This window comes from Typha angustifolia, chromosome 6, assembly GCF_048772165.1.
Source record: "Typha angustifolia cultivar Huaian chromosome 6, ASM4877216v1, whole genome shotgun sequence".
Classification (NCBI taxonomy): Eukaryota; Viridiplantae; Streptophyta; class Magnoliopsida; order Poales; family Typhaceae; genus Typha; species Typha angustifolia.
Window position 1 is genome coordinate 4,240,263 of NC_133244.1, and position 15,715 is coordinate 4,255,977.

The 15,715-nt window shown below is 34.4% G+C and overlaps 1 protein-coding gene across 1 annotated transcript in view; it reads right to left on the reverse strand.

Moving 5' to 3' along the window:
- Positions 1-2,327: 2,327 nt before the first annotated feature.
- LOC140761705 (DEAD-box ATP-dependent RNA helicase 28) overlaps positions 2,328-15,715 on the reverse strand; it is a 31,226-nt gene continuing 17,838 nt past the window's right edge. Inside the window, exons 8-19 of the mRNA XM_073099138.1 lie at positions 11,707-11,802; positions 9,690-9,792; positions 9,302-9,364; positions 9,015-9,076; positions 8,400-8,496; positions 7,406-7,524; positions 7,285-7,327; positions 7,062-7,163; positions 4,485-4,586; positions 4,298-4,384; positions 3,760-4,043; positions 2,328-2,623 (exon numbers count right to left, since the gene is read on the reverse strand). Coding sequence (XP_072955239.1) covers positions 2,605-2,623; positions 3,760-4,043; positions 4,298-4,384; positions 4,485-4,586; positions 7,062-7,163; positions 7,285-7,327; positions 7,406-7,524; positions 8,400-8,496; positions 9,015-9,076; positions 9,302-9,364; positions 9,690-9,792; positions 11,707-11,802 — 1,177 coding nt within the window. The 3' untranslated portion in view covers positions 2,328-2,604. The remainder of the gene's footprint in view (positions 2,624-3,759; positions 4,044-4,297; positions 4,385-4,484; positions 4,587-7,061; positions 7,164-7,284; positions 7,328-7,405; positions 7,525-8,399; positions 8,497-9,014; positions 9,077-9,301; positions 9,365-9,689; positions 9,793-11,706; positions 11,803-15,715) is intronic.

Genomic DNA, 15,715 nt, shown 5'->3' on the forward strand with positions numbered 1-15,715 from the left:
TTGCATCAGAAAGACTGGAAGACTTATTGGGATCATATCTTATAGCAAAGGCCATAGCACTAAATAGAATCATTGCTGAAATCAAAGAGAAAACTTTATTGATAGGAGTATCCATGAGCATCAGCTGGTCTTCTGATTTAAGAAAATGATTCATGAAGTCCCATAAGAAATGGCATGATGTATTCAATTTGATAAGGAGAATTTAGATTCTTAACACCTCCACAAGTACACTTTACACAATTACAAAGCTGTCTATAATTGCTCAATCATTCCCAGATAGTTTTCAAATTTTTTGAAGTAAACACCAACAGAATTTTGATCTTGGTGCAGATTCATTAACTCTTGCCTTAATTGGAAAATTCTAGGACCATTAGATTGCTGAAAACATTCCTTTAATATCTTGCCAGATTTCATGAGTAGATTTGGAAAAAATAACGTTAGCAAAAAAAATTTTGATACTGAGTTCAGAATCCAAGAAATAACAACATTTTTATTTCTGATCCAAGGATTAATAAGTTCTAGATCAGTACCTTCAAGTGTTCCAATTGATCCATCTACAAACCCCAATTTGTTCTTCATTGAAAGAGCGATCAACACCGCACGACTCTAGGAGGCATAATTCTCTCCAGTAAGCTGTTGCGAGACAAGAAGCAATCTAGGACTATCATAATGATGAAGATAGTATGCAAATGATGGCTCTTCAACGGCAAATCTACTTAAATTGTTCCTAGCAAGAGGAATATTCACAGAAGCTAAAGAATCCTTAACCACAGTAAAAAAAACAATAAAAAAACTGATCTCAATTCACAACAAATCAAATGCTTCGCTCTGATACCATGTTAAGCTCAAGAGAAATGAGAGAGAGAGAGAGTAGCTCAAGAGAGATGAAGATAGAGAGGAAGAGAAGAGAGAATGAAAATCAGCTTTTCCATTACTCATTTTGCAACTTCAGATGAGATATATATACAGACAGCTATGAGAGTTCGTTATAATTAACTAGGCTTAACTAACTAACTCACTTAGTACATCTTAATACGATGCCTTAGCATCGATAGCATGGTAACTTCCTTGAGCAACATCTCTACAGCAGTTTCCCTGAGATCCAACGTCTCTAGGTTCATAAGCTTCCCCAACGATCTGGGGATATTCTTCACTTTAGTATATCGAAGTCCAGATAATGCAAGTTAAATAACTCAGCCACTGCATCGAGCACCTTATTAATATTGGCATATCTAAAATAGAGAACCCTAATTAATAATTAATCTGAAGTTGGATGAAACATTGTGTATGTAAGAGATGACAATTGCTTGTCAAACAACAAGAGAGAGCTAGCGAAGCTGCCGTGAACCTATGCTAGGTTGTAAGGTTCCACTGCCTCTATGAATGGATGCACCATCTCCCAATTCTATTACCTCTGGATTGTCATGTGCAATTTCCAACATCTCTTTCGTCAATCTTGTTAGAGTTACTTCTCTAACAACCTCATGAATCCGAAGCACTTTACCCTTCCAAAGTCACTCCTTTCCACTACTTTACTCTTCCAAAGTCATTCCTTTCCACTACTTGTAACATACACCAATGAATGGGCTCGTTAAGGTAGACTTTGTCCACTTCCCGCATTACTTCACAATACCTCTTTATTTCTTTTAGTACATTCTTACTTTACATAGAATACGAGCTTACAGCTGCATTATCTCGTAATGCTTTTTTATTTCCTCTAATACAATCCTACGTTATCTTGCGATGCTTATTTATATCCTCTAATGCATGATTATTTTACATAAAATATGAGATTATAACCTCACATTATGTCCTTTGAAGTATCCAGATTAATCACATGATATTTTCAAAATAATATTTTATTCCTTCGAAGTATCCAGATTAATCACCAATTCTCAAGCAACCTAGAATGAACTACTGATTCGAGAAACTAAGCTTCCAGATTAATAGCATGGCCCATAGATATTTTAGAAAGCATAGATTTCGATTGAACAGACGATGAGAAATGTAGATGACGATAAAACCTGTTTAGGAATGACAAGTTCAATCGGTAGGCAAATTAAATGAGAGAAACGGTAAGAAGTTCCAGGGAGGGCCAAATAGCTCGCTAATTATTTCTTGACCAGCCTCTGACTGATAACTAATATACGAAGCACCACAAATGGTTTAATCTCATTCTATGCAGACAGTAACTACGAAGATATAAATATAATGGCGTCACGAAAAGCACACTCGTAGACTAGCAGGCCTCAAGTTTGTCAAAGAATGACTTCATATTATAAGCCCAAAATTTCATTTACAGTTGGAACTTGCTTTTGGCAATGCACTTGTGTTGAAATTCCATGCATCTTTACTCTCCAGAAAGTCATCACAGCGACAGTTCCCAGATACAAAAATAACTGAAACCTAAATAGACTAAATAGTCGATATGACTGGTAAACTCAACACTAGGATGTAATGAATCATACTAGTAGTAGAAAATTTTCCACAAATATATTATGATGTGCACAAAAATGAGGACTAGTAACAAAAAAGGGACTTTGATTTTAGAATAAGCAACTGACAACGCGTGACTCTCTGCCAATACATCCTTTCACTTGTATCCTATTTCCGGCGCTTATACCTGAGAAAGTTGAATAATAAGCAGAGTAGATTTAAAGAAAAAGTTACTGAAAGATTCAAGCAAAATATATGAAGCAATATAAACAGACACAATCTTAAGTATAATTTTCATATAAAACTAAATTTCCATTAAAACTTCATACTTCCTCTCTATTTTATAAGTCGCCGTGAAAATATGACCTTTAAGTACAGGCAGTACAGATATATTGAAGTTTATATTATTTCCATCAAAATTTCATACTACCTCTCAGGTTTATAAGCCGTCATGAAAATAGAACCTCAAAGTATTATTTCCTCATATTATTGAAGTTCTTTTCTACCTTTGTCATTCTATTCTTTTAGCAAATTTAACATTAGATTTTCTTCAGCTCTGCTGAATATTGAATGTAAAGTTGACCCAAACAAGTTGGCGGCAAATGATGCATGCCGCTGAAACTTGAAAGCTTGATTCACAAAACCCAACAACAAACCCTGTTTAGGTAAAGTCGGAAAATAGTAGTTTGGATTATATAGTAATGCAACTATATATCAGTGCACATTTGAAGACTAATTGTCCTTTTGAGTACTATAAGTAGACTCAGAAAGCTTTAACATACATTAAGAAACAAGAACCAGATCTGTTAATTTATAATACCCAGTTGTACTTCATTGCATGGATGGCCGTGCCGGCAATGTACCGGCATGTGGCACGAGAGGTGCCGCACGACAGCCCTCTTAATATCTTCACCGCTCGCCATCGAGCTACCCATTGTCGATCGCCGCTCGCCGTCAGCATCGCTTCGTCGGGTGCCCTAGCCCGAGAGATGGAGAGATCGAGAGAGATGGGGTCGGCACGGTCCGTGCCTATGGCACAGTCATCGTTGCTTAATTGCTCGAATAAATTGATTTATTTACAAAAGGGTTCACAAAACAAGGTTGTCAAGACCCCAGCTACCGGTATAGTGTGTGCATATGGTTAATAGCTCCTTTGGTTAATCTACTATTAGAAGATTAAACACCACGAAGTCACTTAACAGGCAAAAGCATAAGTTGAATAGAAGCACCAATACCTAAAATTCTATCAATATATGAGAACATCAAAGAGATGAGGATTCAGTCAAACAAAATAAACAAGTCTGCTGAAAGCTCTAGCCATACCTTGATTTGCTCTTGAAGGAACTCTTTGATTTTTTCCGTCCCGTAACACTATTACTTTTCTTGAAGCTACGATCTTGTTTGCTTTCGCTCATATCACTTTGAAATAGTTCATGCATCTCTTCTTTCCTTGTCTGAACATTTTGAGAAGGTTTTTTAACCCTCTTGGCAGAATTTTTTAATTTCCCACCTTCGTTTCCTTTCTTCATGGCTTTTACTGATTTTGCTCGTCGATAAGCTAGATCAACAAGTGATTGTCCTTTCTTCTTTTTGCCAGCTTCAGTTTCCTGCAGTCAGTCAATGCTCTCATCAAAACCCACACGGCTTCATTCTTTGTATTAGATGGTCATGAATGGAAACTGTAAAAAATCAGATATCCTAAAGCTAGCAAGTTTAGACAGACAATAAAGGTGAAAGTGAAGAAAAAAAATGTAAATTAAGAAAATGGATGCACATCTGAAAGTATCCATTTGATATGCAAACTCATAAGAAAAGTTACACAAAGTATGTTCAGAATATAAAGCACAAGAGGCATATGAACCTGATCTACATTGTTATCTTCTTCCTCATTCTCTAACATCTCACGTGCTGCCTCCAATTTTCGACGTTTCTTACGGGGAAGATTTTTCTGTTAAATAAATGCAACAGTATAAAAACCAAATCTGGAACAAAGAATCACAGAAAACAAGAACTTTCAAACCATTAAATTGAACTTAATAAGGTACTACCTCACGTTCCCGTCTCCTTTTCTCCTTAAGTTTAAGTTCTTCAGCTTGCTGAATACTCATGACCTCTTTAGAACCACTTCGATTTTTATCCATGGAGAAGTCCTGAAAACCTCGAGAAAATAAATTAATGAAGAAAAATTACTGGAAAAGAAAAAAATGATAATCCATAAGAGTACCCAGATGTCAAATTTTTTTCTTCCATACAAAAGTGCATAGCTAGAAATTGTGAGTAATATGCCTACTTGAAGGCTAGCTTATCAGATCTGCAGATTCATTGTTCAAGAAATTATTTTCAGGTTGATTGGTTCCAACACAGCTTCTTTTAATGGTGTCAACCACCTTAAAAATATCTTGGTCAACCAAAGGAGTACCCCCGGTTCATCTTTTATAGGTTAATTTGCTTCCAGCATGTCATGAGGATATTATTTTATAGACGACACTTTTCTTCAAACTATAGGCCTCTTTTGCTTATACTGTTTTCTATTCTATTCTTTCAAATCCTTCACAAAATGTAGTGCTTTGACATGACTTATTTCATCCAAAACATAAACATGAATTCTATTTTCATCCAAACCATAAACATAAAATTATAAATTTTAGGGGAAATTTAAGTTATCTCCTTATGGTTTTACTCAATTTTACAAAACCTACATATAATTTCAACTTAAGCACTTAACTCTACTATGATCTTAATTAAAGTACAACTATTATCTTATTGATCATATTTGACCAAGTTAGGAGTCAAATTTGAAAATTTTTATTAGAGACAAAATTGTAAAGAATTAGATAAGCTGTTTAACGCATCTAAAATAATACTAATTGAATTTTAAATAACAAAGATATGATAATATATTAAACAAATATATTTTTTTGTCATATCTTTATCGTCTAAAATTTGATCGGTAATATTTTAGATATATTAAAAAGCTCATTAAATCCTATATAACTTTGTCTCTAATAAAAATCTTTAAATTTGACCTCTGGTTTAGTCGAATACGATAAAAAAGTTAACAGTTACATTTTAGTCAAGATCATAGGGAAAGTGCTTAGTTAAAAGTATATAAAAGTTTTGTATAATTGAGCTAAACAATAGGTGGTAAAGCATAATTAACCCTAAATTTTAAAAGCTTTAGGCTCAAGGCACTCACTAGGGCACCTACTAACTGTTATACACCCATCAAACACTTTTAGAACATTGCAAAGAATCATAATTGATAAGACCAAGATCAATAGATCCTCAGCATACATTAGTGCCAAAGAGAACATGGAGAAGCCAAAGGCAGCTCGTTTTACATGCTACAATTATACACAAGATTTCATATAGCCCCTCATTCCTAATAAAGTCTACAACCTCTAATTGTTGCACAAGTGATTGAATATAACTACTGTCCTACTGCATACAACAAAATGATCTTAGTCAGAGAATTGGACCTAAAGAGTTGAATTAAATTCCAAACATTAGTATAAAGCCATAAACCATTACTCAACTGTATTGGGTGAAAAAAATGGTAGGACTACATGGAAGTTAAGTCTTACAAGGAAAGGGGGAAGAGCTTGAAGCCCAGAGAAGTCCAAGTGCTGCATCAGTTGAATGCAGTGAAAGAAGGTAATTTCCGGGATGGTTCCAAAGATATGTTTGAGTTGCATCATAATGAACAAGAAAATAAGTATGTCCTTTGTAATTTGATTCCATGATTATATATATGAGCGAAGCAGAGGTTCTATTATGACAAAAGCCACATTGTTGAACAAATACAAACATCATCAAGTCAATGGCATTTTAATCTACATCAGAAGATCATGTTTCACTTGATTATTGAGTTTATGGTATGATCATCTCTACAGTAGTCTCATTTCCTAACCCATGTTCAATATGGGTATTGAGTAGAATTGAACTCTTTATCATTTCTTTTGGACAGTAGATCCTTGCCTGCATTTCTTGGTTTTGAAGAAGATTATTCCCCTTGTCTGATCCACTTTGCTAGGGATTTCAGCAATTCTTTTATAAGGCTTATGATAGAGGAACTGGTTCAAAAATCAATGCATCTGTTTGAGAGCCTTATCAAACTTGGGTAGAAATCTTAAGCTCTTAAACCATTTTTATTTTCACTTTAAGAAATATAAGGCATAAGTAGACAATAGTAACTTGAATTTCCTGAATATCTTTCAAATTATCAGCACTTTTCTTGGACAAATACCACATTACTTGTAAAACCTCCTTTTAGTTCATTACAAAAATACAAATAAGTTGGGCACTGGTAGGTCATTCATTATATGTTTTTTCAGAGGACTATGATATGCCATCATTTCTTGAATTCATTTTAGAGATTTGGATACCAAATCCTAATACCAAGACAACTCTGGCAGTATTAATTCTTAAGCTATAATAAGAAAATTCGTACCAGCATAGCATTAAGCTTGTTGTTAAAAGGAAATTTATAATCATTATAGATGTGCTTAACCATGATAAAAGTGCAAACAAGATGATAATGTAAGATGTAAAGTCAGCTTCAATATAGATTTTATTTTACCTAGACAAGAAGTCATTTTAACGATCATTATGAATGGAAAACTTACTTTTGCAGCCTTAGCTAAAAGTTTCTTCTCCTTTTCAGTCGTGAACCAGGTCCGTTTTGGGCGTGAATAGATCTCTTCCTTATGTGCTATCATATTCTCTGCCTAAATATTGGACAAGAGCAAATATAAGGATAACACTATAAAAAGGTAAAATCCACATAATCTCCATATAAATGAAAAATATTTCACAAATCACCAAAATTCAAGATCAAGTACACAAAACCTTTGTTGCTTCCATTTCAGCTTTCCTTAACACCATCTCTTCCCTGCAGAGAGATATTATTCAGCAATGAACCTAATATAAAATTACCTGAAGACATCAGCATAAATTGTTAAAATTAAACCTTTCTTCTTGATGAATTGCAGAAATTTGTTCTTCCAGTTGTTCAATTAATTCAGACCACTCAGCTATAGGTTTTTCTGCAACAATTCGACTCTTTAGCTGTGAACCAGCTTTCTTTGCCTGTAATCATAAGTAATATTTAACAATACACAATATCCATAATGCACAAGATAAAAGAATCAAGTTAATGACACTTCTCTTATAACAGAACTGAACGGGATTAAGCACACTGCACATCACATTATAACACTAGAAGTACCACAAAATTCCAATCTCAATATGAAAAAACCATGCCTTTAATTCTCATTCACATGTGGAATACGATTGAAATAGGAATAGCAATTCCTATTTATTATTACCAAAATAAGATATTTATTCTAGGAATAATTATTTCTATGTTCACTTATTATTCTAGAATAAGAATGTATTAATTATCTTTAATATGATATTAAATAAAAAAATGGATCAAAAAATTATTTATTATAAAATTACAATAAATACTATTTTGATTTGATATAAAATAGTTAATTTGATAAATATTAAGGATAAATTAGTAAGTGATTATTGTGTGGTATAATATGTAATTTAATGAATAATATTTATATTTTATAACAGGGCTATTATGATACTTAGCTATCATTCTAAAATAAGAGGTGGTATTATTTAATAATGAAAATTTATTCCTGAAGTGAACAGGGACTTTTTATTGACAATGCAACTTGACTTTTATTAAATAGCAAAAACAAAAGCAGAACTTTAGAGATCTCATTAACACGATGACTCCTTGCTGTTTAATACAAACTTCAGGGTTATACAAATTAATCAAACAAATTGGAAAAATTGCGAAGAGCCTCATACTAAAGCATAAGAGAATGGTAGAACAAATTAGTTTCTCTTCATTCCCTCACGAATAGATATTTCAATCAGTAAGATTCTTAATTTTTGTCTTTAGCTCTGCAATACTAAAAATATTATTGAAATGAATAAATGCTTACAATGGCCTTCAAGAGGGATCTATCATCATCAGTTACAAATGTCACAGCGTATCCTTCTCTCCCAGCTCGAGCAGTACGCCCCACACGATGAAGGTAACTACATAATGGGGCAAAGATGTACAATAAGAACGAAAGGTAAAAGTAAAAGGTTCTGCAGAGTGGCTAAGTGGTATAAATAAAGCGTTTGAAATAAGAGAATAGAGGGAACCAAATCATCCTGATAAAAACATCATAACACATTTCACTTCTATTGCAGCAAAACACTTGTTTGCCATTTACTCTGGTGTTGTGAGTCACATGCATATGACATCACGAGAACCCACATAGAATCAACTCGTATATCACGAACTACAGAATGTGTAGGAAAAGTTCCAAAGAGTATGTACAGTAAACCATGAACAAACTATTAAACAGCCATACATATAACTGCAAAAGGAGGTCGATGAGTACAAAAGTTTGACCAACAAAATAGTAATTTAGACATCAAAACACCAGGCAGCATTAACTTAGAAGAGTGCATAAGAGACTAAGAATATTAATCAGCTCTGTTTATGACGTAATGAGAAAGACAGAAGATTCTAAGAAAGTAGACATCAATGAGGAAGGCACACTAACGTTTTGTCATCACGAGGGCATGCAAAATTTATAACTGTTTGTACGCCAACAATATCAATCCCCTGCACAACAAGATAAACAGTGGGAACTTTAGAATGAAATATGACATTATTTAATATTTATTGCATCAAAGTCATATTTTAAGAAATCAAATGCATGCTCACAAGCATCCATCATATTAGTTTGGCAAATGATAGAAAAATTCTAAAGAAAGATAATGGTGGTCAAACCTGCAAATATATAATTGAAATTGCTTTGACAGATAAATGCATAAGCTTTCTACTTACACGAGCAGCAACATCAGTAGCAATTAGAAAATCCACTTCTTGCTTTCTAAAAAGTTCCAACGCCTACAAATCATGAAAGTTCAAATAAATCAAGTTGTGCAGAGAGGAAGAGATAAGTTCAACAAGTGCATGAATTATTATACTTTTGATGTCAGCATTTGGGTTAATAGAATGGATATGGTCCTGTGCAAACCAGTAAGCAGGCACGTGCAACTAGAAACCATTATTACTATAAATGTATACATTATTTCTTATTTAATAACAAATAGAAAAGGAATGATAAAATTGCAGTTGTTAAAATATCCTAGACACAAATTAACTTCTTAGAGTGCAAATACACCTAGAAATATAAATGGAGAATCAAGAACAGTGCCACATATATACTCACCTCAAGGCGCTGAGTCTGCGTAAGATTACCATGAAGTTCAGCAGCTTTCATACCAGCCAGACCAAATATTATTTTTAACCTATGTGCAGCTTGTTTTGTTCCACTGCCACAGACATTAACAAAATTATGAGTTGGGCAAAAGACTGAGGTAAAATTTGTATAAACCAAAGAAAAAGAATTGAAGAAACAATAATAGTACAATACCAAAACAATCTTAGTAGATATTCTGATCCTTCTCCAAATAAGAGTAAGTTTATGAGTAAGTATACAGTTTTTAAATTTCCCTTCAAACCTATCAGCTTAAAATAACTAGAAAAAAAAAACATGTCTAGTACACTATATAACATGGATTTAAGAGGCTTGATATGAAATGTGCTGAATTGCAGAGAGGTCTTTCAGATGCAAGGGTAGGAGGGGCAAAGTGAGGTTGATAAAGATAGAGGAAGGCGGAGAGAGAGAGGATAGTCGTTGGTGATGGAATATATATGTAGGGCTGTCAAACAACCAAGTCAGCTCAAGGTCAGCTCATATTTTAACCGAGCCAAACTTAATCAACTGAATCTGGCTCAAATTTAATTCCAAGCCAAGCTTGAGCATAAGCCGGCTAGATAAGGCTAGATTTATATATACAGTAAATAAGATTCTATCTGATTATATATTTGATTTGATTTTACAAATTACAGACCACCCAAGAATCAATTAAGCTCAGCTCGATTATGCACCAAGATGTATACATTGTTAGGGTTTAATCTCCCCCTCCCTCTTTTGTCTCCTCTTCCTTCTTTCCTTCTTCATACTGTAGGCTGTCGGCACAAGATAGTGCTGCCTATCTCACACAGTTCTAGGTGGCTAAGAAATCTCCATTATCATACTCCTCATTTATCATACCACCAACACACCACCACCTCCCACCCGGCAAAAGCAAAACAAAAAAAGAATGTGAAGTTCTTGGTTTTGGGTTGAGAGGGTTTCTTTCTAATAATTTTTTTAATTCTACATAGTGAAATCCATAGAATCTTTGTGGGCATACCACTAATTGGGTGAACTACATAAAAAAGTGTCCCATTACTTGTTTTCTTTTCTTCTCTTCTTGCATTATGCATTTTGTCTCCTAACAAATATGAAAAGACAAGGGAAAAATAGAAACACAAAAAAGATCCTCATGTGAAGATGGCAGCAAGGCGAAAAAAAAAAAAGAATGGCAATTGAGGTAAATGCAAATGACAGCAGCAAGCCAACAAATGCATACTCTCTCTCCTCTCACTTTCTTCCCTCTTTCCATTCTCAATCTCCTCTTTCAGCTTTCTTTTATATATTATAGTTTTTAGTAAGGGTGGCTTTGACGCAACACAATAACCTGATAATTAAATGGGTCAATTCATGTTACAGATCAACTCATTTACCCTGATTAAGTTTTTAACCCGTTTATGACACAATATCTGATTATGACCTAAATAACCCATTTATTACTAGAATAACATGTTTATATTTCCTTCATAACACATAAACTCGTTTATAACTCAAAAAATATATATTTATTACCCGAATAAATAATATAAACTTGAGTAACCTATGCAACACAATATTTCATTTATGGTGTTTACTACACATTTAATAAATGGATAGTGTTCTTGTTTAATATTCCAACCCGTTTAATAAATAGGTCATATTCATGTTGGCTTGAACTTAACCCAAACCTAACTCGATTGCCACCCCTACGTTTTAGTCTCAGTAAAGACTTGTGAAATACGGCTGAAACCTTTTAATCTTATGTTGATGAAACAAGCATAAGTTGAATGATTTGTATTCACTACTCGAAAGGGATCCATCCGCTGAAGTTGACCGGTATAGTAATTTGAAACTGACATGGCACATGCCTCAATCCAAACAATTCTCTGCTGATACAAGAACATTGTGGTGGATAGAAGGAAGAACGCCCTCGCAGCTGCCTTAACCATCTTTTAGAACATTGATTAATATATTTGTTTGAAGAATCTATTATTGGTAGAATAAAAACCTGAAAATAATAACTTTCTGCGTGAAGGTCTTCGAACAGAGCGCAAGAAGAACAGCCTCCTGATTTGCTTCTCGCGTACGCCTTATCCTAACAACCCTGTAGAGTAGAGACAACAGAGAAAGAAGGGTTAGACGAATGATATGAACAAAAATGAAATTCTAAATTCAAAAATGTGAATGATAGCAGTAATGGTAATGGCTCACAAAACACACAAAAGAAAAAGGTGAATGACACCGAAAAAGTGAACAAGGCATGAAGATGGAAATATTTTCAAGATAAATGTGGATATGGAGTCTATTATGAACATAAAAAGAAATCCCAATCAAAAGAACATGCAGTCAAATACAAATATGAACATGGAAATCCTGAACTAAGTTAAGATTTCTGCTTTTCTTACTAAGTCAAAATTTCTTCTTTTCTTTCTAAGTTAAGATTTCTTCTTTTCTTTCTTTTCTTCAATATCGAATAAAAATATTTAGCAGCATTAGAGATAAAATCATATAATCTACTCTGTTAGTTATGATTTGAACATATAAAACGTTCAACCAATGAAACATCTCTTAGATAAAATTAATCACACTTTCCATAAAATTAACCAGTGAAACATTCCTTGTTGGATTGGATAAACTATTAGCTACTATCTAATAATTAACAATGAAATTTACAAAAGAAAAATGATGGAACAAATTAATACCAAAAAAAGTTACACAAAATTCTGCCTGGACATGCGCCTCTACATTTGACAGGAGGCTACAAACTCAGATGACCTATGTATTAGGTAGCTTGAAACTAGCATAAATGCATGTCAGATATCAGGAAGTTGAACAAGTTGCGAGGATGAAGAAACAACACTGGATACAAGAAGCAATGCACTAAAATTAACAAGGAAATCAGTATTAAAGAAAAAACTCATACAGATCAGCATTTAGACTAATGTAAGGTTAATTTGCAACAAGAGATAAACCAAGAGGTTAGAAATCGACAATTTTCAATATTTTGATGCAAAGGAGCAGCAATACACCACAATATATGTAGCATTCAAATAGAGTGAAAAACAAAGAATGGAATAGGTTTGAAATGGGGAAGAAAGGGGAAGATCCCATTCTTTCCAAGCAAAAGATAAAGTTAAGAGATTGGTCGTAGTGTCATATTACTATCAGAACTATTTCTCTTCTAACTTTTTGGCAACTTATTTCTGCTGTATGGAATCTTTAATAGGTTCAATACTTCTATTACATCTTGGTTGACAGTCATGGTTAAGCTTAACTTAGGACCTCGCAAACTGTCAAATGGCATAAACACATCAAAATAAAAGCCCAATCCCAACAAGGAATTCTTTTAACATATTCAATTTGGAACCAAATTGGAGGCCCACTTGGAAAGTTATGAACTGAATAATTTTTCAATCAAAGAACCAACAAGAGTGCCAGCAGGAAATTATACTAGGAAATCCATGTCAAGAATTTTGGTCTAAAATGTCATTCTATTCAATGGTGTAATCCAATCAACTAGGCCAACTCAGATAAAATTTGGCTTAGCCCTAAACAAGTATAAAAGGTTGGAGAACCCATGGGCTACAACAATTCAGAACCCATGGGCTACAACAATTCAGGGTATTATGCTAGACAAATCTCACAGCATAAAAATATGTTTCATGCTTTGTTTTCTTCAAGTCTCGGTGTGCCTAGGGAGACTTTAGAAGTTTATGGCTTAGAATCATTTAAGCAATCCAATCATATTATTTTTGCTCTTCTTGAAAACTTCATCTTCAACATGGTTTTTCGTGCTAGCAGCATACCGACACATGGCAGAAGGGGTGTTGCACAGCACCTCTCCTAGCAGCTCTTCACTATTCAACGTTGTCATCACCACTGCTTGTCGTCGTCGCCGCTGCTTGTCGTCACCGTCGCCGCCAACCTTGTGGTCATCCGTCGCAAACGAGCCCAAGGTCATCGATAAAGGCACCGAATCTGTAACTTAAGTTTTTATTCAAAATCGACTCAACCTAACCCACAAGTCATCTTCCTCCTCAAGCTAGGAGCTAGGACATCCGCATCAGAGCGATTGATGGCTTTATAGGCAACCTCAAGCAAGCAAGCGATGGGCGAAGATGAGGTCGGCGGCGACGATAACAATGATGAAGAGTGAAGCGCTGCTAGTCTCCCTCCTCTTTTTCTCTCCCTCTCTTATGCAACGTGTCGTGTAATGCCATGCTAGTCAGTAGTCGGCACGGGCTGTGCCATGGCATAGCCATCCTTGGTTTTAATAATTCACTAACAATCATTTTGTGAAGCCTATATTTTGGGGGATGGATCTAATGTATAATCCCCTCTAATCATGAACAAGAAAAGGAGAAATTCATGGTGCAGAAATGAAAGGAAACATATAAAGAAAACATGAGATGAAAACACGTCGAATTGACTTGCCCTAATACTCGAACAGAGCTCTAATACAACTTAGATACTATTAAAATTTACTTGTAAGGAGAAGAGGGACCAAATTAAAGGATCTTGTATGAAGGTTTTTTCTCATAAAAGTTGACCCTACAAAGCATGAAAACTTCCACACTCTAGCCATATCCAATTAGAACATTGGATTGGAATTTTGGAACCATCGGATGCTTCATGGATATGTACCAAGTACTAGTTGACATACTCAATTTTTGTATATTTTTGCAAAAAAAAAAAGTAGACACAACCTATATACTTATAGGATATTTTGTATAATTCTTGACTTTTGAGAGTTCAAAGATAAGTAAAACTGCAATGCAACGATTGCCATGCTAACCGGCACGTGGCACAACCATGCTACATGGCACTCCTCGTGCGGAGAGCATCATTATCATCATCGTTGTGGTCCTCTCCATGGCAGAGAGCATCGCTACAAAGCTATCACCATCACCATCATCATTACTATTGTGCCTCGCTGTCAGCATTCCACTCTGTCGCTTGCATGCCCTAGGTGATAATGAATAAGATGATGACAAATGGGTCATAATTAAAAGGATCCACTTTGCAGATCCTTTATTTTTCTTGACTCATTTCCATTTTTCCTCTATCCAACCGTCTTCTCCGATCATCTAGAGCACGGGCAAATGAGAGATCACAGGGCAACGACAATAACGAACAATGACCGGACAGTGTGGGTGATGGAAATGGCGAATGACAATCAGATGACGTGGGCGATAGTGGCACGAGAAGTAGTCTCCATCCCTTTCTCCTTCTCATAACATGAATCTTTGCTCCAACATAATATTTGTATTAATCGTTGGTTGTGAATATTATTTTAAACTCATGAGTTTGAGATCAAGTTTGTTCTCTTTGCTCTTGTTTTTAGAAACTACTAATAAATAAATGATTGATAACTAATTTGTATATACTGCCACATCCTCTTATAATAATTCAATAATTAAATAAAGTACAAGCCTAGACAAGTATCTATTTTATGACTTTTATCTATAGGGGCATATATACATGTATAGATGCTACATACCATGACTGTATATTTGTCATATCATATCTATGCTTCATAGACTTAACCCTAGATGTTATTCATGGTGCATGATTTAAGGATCAAAAGGTGGACCAGGTTAAAATTTTGAATTCTCATTTTTCTCTTCTTAAAAAGTAATATTATATAGATTGTATTCTCCTATTTTTTTTCCAACTGATTTGGCATCAACACTCCATTACTTCATTAGTGATGTAAAGTAGTGTAAAGACACTTGGGATGAAGATTCCCTTACTATTAACTAAAAAAATTAGTTTAATTACACTTAGTCCCTCTGAACTATTATTGTTTTCCACATACACCCTGAACTAAGAAATTTTTACTATACAGATCCATGAATTAGAGGTTTATATGAATTTTTTTTTTAGTTTAGGAAGCTACGTGGATATAAAAAGAGTTCAAAGTATATGTGAAAAACGATAGTAGTTTAAGAGAGCTAAGTATAGTTATTTCAAAAAATTCCTACTTTTAGGCCCCGTTCACATCTAGAATAGGAAGG